The sequence below is a fragment of the Aythya ferina genome (assembly GCF_964211825.1).
Source record: "Aythya ferina genome assembly, chromosome: 2".
NCBI lineage: Eukaryota > Metazoa > Chordata > Aves > Anseriformes > Anatidae > Aythya > Aythya ferina.
In genome coordinates, this window is record NC_140297.1 from 88,063,618 (window position 1) to 88,075,736 (window position 12,119).

General features: G+C 39.4%; 1 protein-coding gene across 20 annotated transcripts in view; it reads left to right on the forward strand.

The window, feature by feature from the left end:
- The window catches only part of IKZF1 (IKAROS family zinc finger 1), a 70,664-nt gene that overhangs the window by 17,473 nt on the left and 41,072 nt on the right, over positions 1-12,119 (forward strand). For all 20 annotated transcript variants that reach the window (XM_084508127.1, XM_084508138.1, XM_084508123.1 and 17 more), the window contains one exon: positions 3,252-3,371. In XM_084508127.1, coding sequence (XP_084364253.1) covers positions 3,252-3,371 — 120 coding nt within the window. The remainder of the gene's footprint in view (positions 1-3,251; positions 3,372-12,119) is intronic.

Here is a 12,119-nt window from a genome sequence, read left to right on the forward strand (position 1 = left end):
TTCTAAATTCATTGGCAAAAGGATGTTAGTGAGATTGCATATCTGTAAGATTACCATGCAGTGGTGAACTTATCATGGTGTAATAATTTAGATGTAGTTAAGGCATGAAATACGAATATCATGCTCTGGAATCCAAAACACAGAACTCAACAAATGTATCTATTTAAATCAACTATTTTTACCCTGCCTTTTGCATGCAGGGATTTCTCTATCATGTGTAACATGGAGAAATCAAATGATGTGAGATGAGTCAGTAAAGCCAAACTTACTTAGTAAAGTTTTCTTAGCTGCAGTCTCCTGTGAAGAGGAAAGCATACCAGACCTCCACCAAGTCCGTGAGGCTGGTCTGATTCATGCCACCTGGACAAATGGTTATTAATTTAAGATGTAGAAGGTCCATATCAGTTTAGTAAACTCAAACTGTTCAACATAAACTGTGAAAGTACTGACCTACTAAAAGGTTTCTTTTCCAAAAGAGTGCATTGACTTGTCTTCAAAACATCCTACTTTGCCTACTTGTTTTAGAATGCCTAACTGCACGTTAAGAAAGTTTTAGTTTGCTGTTTGTTATCTCAGAGCTCTGATACTGTGTGTTTGTACGGGTTAGCCACATGGGTAGCCATAAAAGCCTTCAGCTTTTTAGGTTAACTGTACTTCTGAATCTAGAGCAAGGCAATGCATCAACTTCCATTTGGGTAACTGGGAGCATACTTTGAACCTTGGAAGTTGCACGTGGCTTTCAGTTATTTTTAACAAATGCCCTTAAGCTATATGTAGTGTCAAGAGAGCTGGTTCTGACCAGACTATCTCTTGCCCTCAGATTAACCTTCTGCTTTTTCATTTATTTTTTGATTGTTTTTGTTTTGGTTTCTGTTGTTGTTTTTCTTTTTTTTTCTTTCTTTTTTTTTTTTTTGGAGGGGGAGAAATTGTAAAAGCTGGAATATTTCAGCTGTCACTCTTCATCCATGCCTCCTATCTGTAAGATATATCTCAGCTCGGCATTCATGGAATTTGCATCAGAAAAGCTTCTGGAAGTTCTTTAAGTTCCTTAAATCCCATAAATAAATGTTTTTTACTTTCCTCTGCTGTGAAATTCATAGTCCTTTTCCATTTACACAATCCACTCTCGCTGTTGCACTCGCATGTGGTGGGCGTGACTTTGTCCAATGAAGAACATAGCACAGAAGCTGAAGCCTTATGAAATCAACTAGTCCGTGCCACTGCCTGCGCAGCCCTGGCCTTTAGCTGTCCTCAGGTCCTCTGGCTGGACAGTTTTAGATGGTTCACCTAGTGCTGCTCCCACCATCTCTTTTCAGAGATTATTCCACAGTTTGATAGGTGCATCATTAAGAAATGTTCATTTCATTAATTTAAACTTAGATTTGTGCAGGAATACAACCCACACCAGCAAATTTACCCCACTGTTACTCTATTTTCAAATAGTTTGAGCTGATCGTCACTAGAGGATTAGTCATTCAAGGCAGTTAAGGATCAAAGAGATCAAAGTGGTTTGTTGTCCTTCTTTCAAGGACATACAAATACATATTTTTAACAATATTTCTTGTGGGAGTTTGAGGCACCTATACTCTTCTCCTGCAAATGAGAAAACGCAGATTATCCCAGTGTGAGAGGGCTTCAGTTGCATGACCCTCAGTGCACAGGAGGATATTGCACAGCAGGGCAGCCTTTCCCTTGGCCTGAGGAGGAAGCCATGACTGGGACTGTCATAGATAGGAGCAGCCCAAAGTTTGCCAGGTTCCTGGAAGAGAGCAAAATGTTGTGTAAGACGACTTAAACCTACCTGGCTTTCCTGCTGTGATCAGTAAACAGCTCAGAAAGCATGATGCTTTGCTCTGACCTGGAGGTTGGAGATTGAAAAGCATTTTCTTTTTTTCCCAAGTCCCATCTAGAGCAAATCCATAAAGACTGTTATCACTTAAGTAAGCAAAGTCTGTTTTATTTTTTCCTTTTCTGAGAACTAATTTCAGAATTAATAAATGTTTGTTTGTTAATGCAGGAATGCTCATTAGAAAAACACTAATTGGCTAGGCCTCTGTGCCATGAAATTGCTGCCCCTGATGCTGTGCTGATAGCCATAGGATGTCTAATAGATTGCATTACTGTAAATTGGTAACATCTCCATTTTGGAGACAAAGGTCTTATGTCAATATTACTGAGTTCAGATACTTATCTGGGCTATTACTCTTTGCTATTAATCCAAAGACTAGTCTCTTTGTAATAATCAAGGAAATTAATTGCATAATAATTCTTTTGGTAGTTGCTTCCATGGCATGTTTTGCTAGCAGATATGTGAAATAATTTTAAAAGAAGTTCTTCAAGACAGGGATTACTGTGAGCAGTACATGTATGCTATGACTGAGATCTAACCAAGAAACTATTCCTGGAAGCGCACTGCTTAGCAGGAGTTATTTTCCTTACTGTATTGCATTTGGCACTAAAACAGTTCCATTATATTTAAAATAGGCTAAAGCACTAGACTGGTTTGTTCTGCAAAACCTTGTGTATGAAGGATACTGGGGTTTGTTTCCTATCTACAAATAAGTGAACATAAAACCCTTGAAGTCATGCTTTGACTGACCCCTCCTAATTGTACATGTTTTTAGGAGGTCGCAGGAGCTGCAGGCACTTAATTACTTGTGGGTACAAGGACCAGCCAAAGCTTGATCTGTGGGTATTAGTGAACCTTGCTGAAGATTTAGTTGAATTTTTAGCTGAAGATAAAATTTTATTCTTTGGGTAGTTCTGTTAGAGCCTCAGAATACTTGTGGGTTAGACTTCATTATGTTTTTGAAGAAAAAAAAATGACATGCTCTCAAGAAGCTTTTGCAGAAGAAAGAAGAGTATTTAAAACAAAGACTATTTTATACCCTTTATGCTCTGTCAGTCTATGTTGGCTGAACTGGATCTTCTGAGCACAGCAGCTGAAAAGCATCTGTGTGCTATGAACACACAAAAGGTTAAGATTTGTAACCATGTATCCAGACTTCAGTAAATTTGGAAGAAACAATGGCCACACATTCATCTCACAGATAAAATTCCTCTGTATTCTAATGAAGCTTTCTCTGCAAGACAGCAGGTTTTGGTCCTGAAGAATGTCATACTTTTAGTAGCGTTATTAATTGACAACTTCTTTTTTGTTAAGTTTTATTTGGTTTGTGGTTCCTCTTATGGTATTATTTGAAAATGAGGCTATTCTGATGACTCACTGATGCTGCTTTCTTCACTACTAGGAAAGGAAAGTCCTCCAATTAGTGATGTCCCAGATGATGCAGATGAACCTATGCCTGTACCAGAGGACCTTTCAACTAGTACTGGAGGACAACAGAGTGCTAAGAATGAAAGAGTCTTGGGTAAGATGACTAGTCCACTCTGATGGGAAGTATTACGCAGTATAATGTTAAAGTCCTTTGTAGCATGCTGGTATACAAGTAGGTCCTGTGCTTTTTCATCTCGTTCAGCAAAGGATTACTCAGGTGCTTAGTGTGTTTTGTGCAATCGTCTCTTGGGGAAAGGCATTTTGAAGGACACCAAGCCTTTTCATCTGCAGAGAAGTTAAAAAGATCCAACTATTTATCTTATTTCTAAAGCATGACTGATTGCATGAAATTCCCCCCAGGAAAGACTGTTTTCATTCTGTGTAGGAAATGGAAAGAAATATGTGGTACCGGGTCAAAACTACCTGAACTCAGATTTGATACAAATTCAGGAGACTCTCAGATATTTTTATTATTATTTGAATGCTATTTTGAATGTTAACTGCTATTAAGATTTTTCCTGAAATGTCATAGTAGAAAACATACATTATTTGTGTTTCAGATTCTGCCATCTGATCTTCATTTTTCCTTGCATTTTTAACCTGGAAGAACTTTAAAATACATTCAAATTTTGTTCTTCTAGGTAAAAGTCCACCATCAATAGCCTATTGGATTAAGATTATTTTCAAGAGATGATTTTGCAAAATTTTGATTCTTTTTAGGAATCCCAAGGTCTGCAAGAAGGACTAGTGATGCTGCTGAGTGCTGCATGCATCAGCTCACATGTAGGCTGCTAAAAAAATAATTTACAGTATTACTTGAGCGTGATGCTTATTTGCCAGGAGGGAAAAATAAATAAATAAATAAATCACAGTGACTCCCAGCATACCAGAATGCTTTGATCAGTGCCCTATACGATAAAAAATATTTAAGGACAGGAGTGTCTATCAAAATATGTTTATCTGCAAATAAAAAATACCACTCTTCATTTTTATTTTTACATTCCCATTGTAAGAATGAGGATCAGGGTGGGAGACTGTTGCCTTTTAATGTTTATAGTCTAAGGAAGTCCAGTAAAGGATGGTAGGTATAATGGGAGATTGAGAAGTCAAAATAACCAAGCCAAGATAATACAGCAGGATGGTGTCAGCATTAGGAATACAGCCTACTTCCAAACGCCAGCACTAGCTAGTAGGTAATAGAGCATCTTTTGCAGCTTCACTTGACCATTTGATCCCCTCTTCCCAAAAATGTGCATGTAAAATTCAGCTCCTACATTCACCTAACAAACATAGTTAATTTTCAAGAAAGCATTTTAATAAACTGATTGCTTAACTAGTGCTTTTTTTTTTTTTTTTTTTTTTTTGTTTTTCCTCAATCTGTAGCTCTTTAGACAAAATCCTGTCTTTACTGCTTGTCTGTTAACTCAGTAAAACAAGTTAAGCCTCCTTTCTCCCACGGTAACAAAATCCTACAAAGTATTCCAGACTCAAGAAAGAAGAATAATACTTTTAAAAGTCCCTTGTCTAAAACTGAATAATCACACAGGATTTTGTATGTATTGAATATACTTCACCTCACAAATATCACACAGAATCAGCAATGATGAAATTTATGTTTGCTGATGATGTAATGATTTTCCCAGTAGTTCAATTATTTATCAATATAAGCACATATTAAAAGTTACTGTAATAAATGAAGGAGAAAATGTTATTTTTGATGTCTGAAATACAAATTCCATCTGTTGTTCTCATTAGTTTAACTTTGTGCACTCAGCAATAAAACAGATTTTACTTGTCCTGACTTCAACATTTTTTTTCTACAGCCACTTTCTCTAGCTGTAGTGCTTTGGTTTAGAAGAATACATTTTATAGAGAGGTGTTTACCATAGCCAACAGACAGAAAGACAATTCATAGCATTCTGTTTTACAGATAATCTTAACTGTAGGTTTCAACTCCAACTTCTGCCATGTTTGTCTTTTCTGTAAAAGTGCTCATACTTTCGCCTTGTCTGCTTCCTTTTCTAGCCCTAACCTGACTTTTTGAAAGAGTATACTTTTTAAAAATATATACATATTCCCCTTAATCAAAAAAAAAAAAAAAAAAAAAAGATCTGAACACATGCACCAAATGTGTCATGATCTGAATGATTGTTCTGCACATTCTGGATCATTTTCAGATCAGTCTGTTAGTGATAAAGCAATGCCTTAAGAGGGGTGTTTGGCTTATATGATCCCATAGATCTACTAGGGATGAAGGGGACCATTTTCTTATGTTGGTCTGGCAGCATAGGCAGGCTTAGCGTTCAGTTCATTGCTGTCATCTCTAAGTTCTAGGATCTGTTTCTCACCTCTATTTATGACAAAACTTAGGTAGAAAAGGATGCTCTGAAAATGTAGTTTGGTAGATAAGCAGGTTGTAAAGAACCAGTGATGTTATATATATCTTACATCTGGGAGATAGACTGTGGTCTATGATAACCGACAGGCAATGCACATGAGCAGATACAACCAGGCAACACTTTTTCTCTATATGACTTTCCTAATGTTCCATCTGCTTCTGTCATGACGAGGGAATCCCCTGTGCACTTTACTGCATGTGCATTCTACTTGATCCGTGGCACCCTGAAAGATCAGCTGCCCTCACTGCATGCACTGAGGAATGTTAATCTGAGTCAGGCATTTATCAAAGAGAGCCACTGGGCTCTGGAGAACTTTTTGTACATGTAGTGTTATAGATGTGACAATGGAAATTGCAATTTTCTTAAATTAAGAGAGCAACTATTTACCGCATCTTACTAAAATAAGGTGAGAAATCTGTTGTTAATTTTAATCAGCCTGTGAGATAGAAATGTTCAAATGACCGTTTGCTTACTCAGATTTGTAGTAACACTTCATGAAACCTTTAACCCCGGTGTCAAAAGTTTAATTACCTTCTTCATCAATTTAGCATTTTAAAGGTCAAAGATTAGGGGAAATAAGTTATTTTTAGAAGAGAAAGATAGGCTCTAGCTCCTTTGTGTATTTTTAAAAGTCTCCTTTCTTTCTTCTTCAAACTCTAGGCTGAGATTTGAACTTGGTGCTATAGACCTGTTAGAAAGAACCATTTGAAACATCTTTCCCCCTCTGAGTGAAGGTGAAGTAGACTTCATAAATTAAAGTATTAAATTCACCTGCCAGATTTTCATTGGTGCCCTCAGTTTCTGAGTGTCTCAATTAAAATGACTAGAGAGGGTACACATTTCAAAGGGAGATGTTCAGATGTTTGTGAAATGTATGCTCTGAGTTGTATTCTCAGACAGAGGAACTCAAGCAATGGGTTGCTTCTGACCGATGCAAAAATAAATGGGTGTGAAAAGATCATTTGTGGAAGTCGTCAACAGCTTGACGTAAAAGCTGAAGCATGTTAAAAAAAAAAAAAAAAAAAAAAAAAAAAAGTGTCCTGGTTACTGCAACATCTCTTCATTTCCTTCATGAGCTTGCTATCTTTTTAATGTTACAAATCCCAGAATGCCGTCACGTGTTGAGCAAATTTTATTTCTGCTGCTCTGACCACTAAGTCTTCACCCTTCTTTGTCTTCTTCTCCACCCCAGATTTCCTTCTCAGGCTGATCTGGTCCATATGGCTTTTTATTTATTTATTTATTTTAATCTGCTCACCCACCTGCTCTACATTGCAGGACTTAGTTGTTCTAGAAAACACTGCGAACACTTTCAGGCAAGCAAAGAGATGGAAATTTGAGGCACAAGAGATTCTCTTTCACGATCCATATTGGTCCATGAAGTTCCTAAATACTTTTGGAACTTCTAATCTAAGTTATTTGGAAGTACACATGCCACTGAAATTCCATTTCATTAAAAATTAGTGCTTTGTAGCCTATTTTAGAAGGGCTGCCATATTTCCCATGCTAACCTGTAACACAGAAGCTGATTTGAAGTATCTTCTGATGATTTTTACTGCCTCCGTTCAAGTTTCAAGTTAAATGTTGCGTGCACCTTTTGTGGATAATCAGTACTGAACATCCTGTGTGTGGTAGACGGTTGCAATTTAGGACTGTTTCTGCATGGGGACTGCATCCTAATTCAAGCCATGTGTAGGAAGCTAATGATTCAGTGAGCTGTAGGTCAGGCCCTGCCTCTCACAGAAAAAAGCCACTTGTAGCAGTGGTAGTGCCTAAAAAGGCAACTAGAGCATTTCTTTATCATTAACTGCCCATACTATAGCTGGCCATGGGTGAAAAACACAAAGTCATCTCACAGTTTCAATGGCTTTAGGAAGAGACTGTGGGCTCAGGGGCTCAGCATTTCTGTACTGGCAGCTGCCTGATGCTGAAGATGACCATTTAGACTTCCAACACCTAATTCATGGGTTTTTCTCTGAAAAAAAGTGATCATACCTTAGTCGTGGATTACTTTATGGGCCTGAAATATACAACGCATACAGATATTCTTCTTTATGAGAAGGGGTAGTGGGGAGACCTCATCTCACAAAGCTGTGTTAAAACATGGGACAACGGACAGAAGTGCTTTATTTCCTTAAAAGGAGCTCAGGCGCTCGAGAGCCAGGACACGAGGAGAGCTGAGGGGCCGCCAGGCCAACCACAGCAGCGTGCCATTACATCAAACTGCTGCAACCCATGCAGAGCTGGGTGGAGGCAGAGCAAAAGTGTGGAAAGGCTGCAGGCGGAGTGGAGAAGGGAGAAAAGCCAAAAGGGGAAGTGCCCCACCCCGACTTGCAAAATCAGTCCCGCTGCTTGAGACAGGTCTGGCTCGCTGCTGCCCTGGCACTCTTGTAGGGCAGGGAAAGGGGTTGAGGAAAAAGACTGCCAGAGCCAAAACGCTCCTCCTGTAGGAGTTCAATTGCTCTGATGGTAGTATGTTGTGTGTGAGTAATAAAATGCATGTGACATGTATGCACGTGGATACGTTGTTATTCAGAGAGCTAACATAACTGGGAGGGCCATGTAACATGTTTTGCCTGCTCAGATTTCAGATGTATATCTCTGTTGTTCAAAGGTATGAACCTTTTCATATCTTTTCAACAGAAGCCAATTAGCCTTTGTAAGTAATTGGTGATGAAACCTTATCTAATGTGGTTCTACCAGCCCTGAGAGCAGAGAGAAAATTTGTTTCCAGATGTTTCAGGGAGCTTTAAGAATTGTCTTTAGAGTACTCACATAACCCTCCACAATGAAACAGGGCTTGAAAGTCCAACTGAGGAGACTTCTTAAGGAATTGAAAAACTTGTAAGTGAAATATTTTAGGAACTTTTCGAAATAGGGAAGTTGGGAATCTCCCCTCTCGCTTGGTCTGAAGCCCCTAATTCTAGCCCCAAACAAGTCCCCCACTGAATATTGCGAGCTCTGAGATTCTGTTGGGGTCTGTGTTCCCAGAAGGGGAACACAGGAGATACTTTTGTCAGGATTATTTTCAAGTTGTATGCAAAATTCCTCTGGGAATTTGCATAGAGGAGGATGGAGTGGTCTAGTGGGAGAAGGCACATGACAGGTTTCAAGAATGTCCTTATATATGCTGTATGTGGTGTACAGTGTATGTCAGTCTTCAAAGATATGTTATGCTTGTGCAAAGTGTGAAACAATCTGTTAGAGTGAGGTGCAGAATATGCAGGTAGATGGGGCCATAGGAAAGCTGAGGTATTCACCACGCTACCAGAGCCAAGCTCTGCCCAACGTCATGACTTAAAGCTTAGCAAAATCGGCATGGATTTTCAAAAGGCCAGTGAAAAAACAGACCTCTTATTGAAAGCAAATTCCTTTGTCAAATTTAAAAATGCTTGCTGCAATGGTGGAGGCTGAACATTTTGAAAACCAACTTGCAGGTAGTTTTTTGAAGGGCCCGTGAGGAGAACTTCCATAGTCCTAGTGTGTGTGCACTCTAGTAGCTCAATTAACTCAATCCATGCAAAGCACAGCCAGACCGCTGTGTAACCTGTCACATAAAACTTTGTAAAACCTTGTAAAACCAGAGCACATGATAAAATCAAATCCTTCAGAACAGAACTGATCCTAGGAAAAAAAAAAAAAAATGGTTGCACTTTCCAACAATTTTCAATTCATTTTGCAAGGAGTTTTTCCGCTCCTCGCCCCTTTGGTAGAAGCGTGGCTTCTGTTGCCACTGTGTGGCAACATAATGTCGCAGCAGGTGATGGAGCTACCTATTTTTCCCTATTTCTCCACAGCTGAGTAGTTTGTGGAGCTGCAGCCAATTCCATGAGTGCCTGCTGGGTTTCAGAGGGGCAGATCAGTGCAAAAGGCAGGGAGAGCCTCAAAGCCATGAAAGTTGTATTTCTTCACTGTTGAGAAAGCAGCGAGCATCGTTTGAACTGGAGACATGCAGTATGTTTAGCAGTGTGGCTTTTAAGTACGGATACTAAGCCTGCTGATCTAATCTGCAGTTAGAGGAAGTTGTCTTTATCTCAGCAAAAGAGATGTGCCTCAGAGATAAGCCCCTTTCTAGCTCGGGAGTTAAAATTATCTAGCAGGATCTCAGCCGTGGCTGCAGCACGACTCAGAAGCACAGGGCTTTGGCTGGAAGTGGGGCATATTTTAAGCTGAGGAGGACCTCTTTAACTGCAGTTTGCTAAGCCTCAGGTTATTTTAGGGGAATGACTGCACCATGAATCTGGATGGACCTCCCAGCACCACCCATCCCTCTATTTCGTACTATTTCTTGTTTACTCTTTTTTGTAGGTTTGCTTGCTTTTCGTCTTGAGCAACTTCTCGTTCAACCCGAGTGCTCCTCAGGAGCCTACCCCAAGTGGAAAGGTTAACTGCTGGGCTGAGGCACAGCATAAGAGCCACCTGCCTCCACAGAGGCACTGTTTTGGAACAAGCTTCTGTTTTGATTTAGTTCAAACTCTCCTCACATTTCTGTAATTTCAGCTCTTGCTGTGGTGCCTCGCAGGGAGGAGGCTGTTTCTGGCTGCAGCTGACCTGCAGAGGCATGCCTTCCCCAAAGTGCAAGCCTCCCAAGCACTGTCCCACAGCAAAACGTGCAAATGAAGTATCCCCGTGGCTGCATCCCTGCATTAGAGATTTGCAGCATTCCTGTCCTACCACAGTTCTGCAGTGTAGAACAAACCTTTTCATGGAGGGATCTCCCTTCTGGAGCTGTAGTCCTAAAGCCAGGAACCAACACCCCTTATTGCAGCAGGGCAGAGGTTTGTCCCTGAACCATTCTCACTGAGCTCACTAGGTGAGACTGCTTGAAGCCTCAAAAGATGGTGTCTCCAGAAAAAAAAAAAAAAAAAAAAAAAAAAAAAAAAACATTGCCACATCTGCAGTAGGGTAGGAATGCCATAGCAGCATAGCAGCCAGCACAGGCTCTCTCTCAATGTGTCATTTATGGGGAAGAAGTGTGACCACAGCAAGCTGAACTGCAAATGTGAAGCAGCTGGGACCCCAGGCTTTTTGTCCCCAGAGACGACTTGTTGGAAATTATCTTGCGTCATCCAGCTGCCTTCCTGAATAAGCAAGCCAGCAGAGCAGCAGCCCAAGAGCAGGTTAGACCTACAACATGCAATTTGAGACACTTTCTGCTGTTCCCACCCTCCTAAATAGGTGAATTCAGCATTGTAAAAGTGTGTATCCTAGAAAAGTAATCAATTTGGTGTGTGTTTCTCTTTCCTTGTTTTTTACACATTTTTAAGTTGGAGGTAGTGCCTAGTTCTTCTATTCACTGGGGACATGTTTCTCAAAAAACACTCTTAGGTGTCTAAGTTATAGGCATAAGATCCCAAGAAGGTGTCTAATCTATCCTTCCACCATCAGCCATAGGAGCACCACAGGCACCAAATGGGATTTTTGGAAGTAACACCTGCTCCTTTGATGTCAATTAAATTTCAACTGTAACATGCCAAAATTCATATCTAAAAGTGGAATTAAGAATCCCATTGAAGATTTGTAGAGGATTAGTAAATGCAGAGATAACACAGAATTACTGCCAGTTTAAAACCAGAAGAAGGCTGCTCCAGAAATGAAAGTAAAACTCCATGTTTTGCTCTTTGGTTTTCACCTTCCATTTCCCCTGTTTCCCCTCCCCTGAAGATAGTCTGAAAGTATCTAATTTGGGAATTTTAATAAATATAACAAAGGTGGAGAAACAGCTGAATGAGTTGACTTCCACTGTTCCAAGCTACAAATTAGTTTGATGTTGAAAAGAAAAATAAAATAAAAATTAAAAAAAAAAAAAAGAAAATAAAAAAAAAATAAAGTACCAAGTACCCCCTGTACTAAAGAGTAAGGAGAACTTTCACATAAGCCTGTTTTTGTTTTGGTTTGTTTTTTTACCCTGGAAATGTAACTTCTGAGGAAGAAGTAACTCTCACCAGAGTTTTCAGTAACTTCTAGATTATTTTATAGAACAACGTAAGAACTTGCTTGCTTTCTGACCCCTCCTATAAAAAAAAATAAAAATAAAAATGAGAGGTCTAAAAGGGATTGTTTAGTCCTTCATATAACACAGCATCTGCACATGATTTTAACCCTCCTTGCTGATTAAGTAATGTAACAGAAATGTTTAGTGCAAAGGAAAGGTGGGTTTTAACTAGTGGGTTGGTGACACTTCCAGCTTGTTTTGCAATTAATAGAAGAGGAAATATTCATTCTCCATATTTCATCACTTAAAAGCATCCTGTGCTTTTAAGAAACTGTGATCAGCCAACATCCCCACTATGGATTTGAACTTCCTGAATCTTTGGTGGTTTTTTTTTTTTTTTTTGTTTTGTTTTTTTTTTTGTTTTGTTTTGTTTTTTTGTCTGAGCTGAGAGCTTTGTGTTGTGATTTTTAATGACGGCTTAGGGTATTTTGGGGAGGAGATCAGTCCC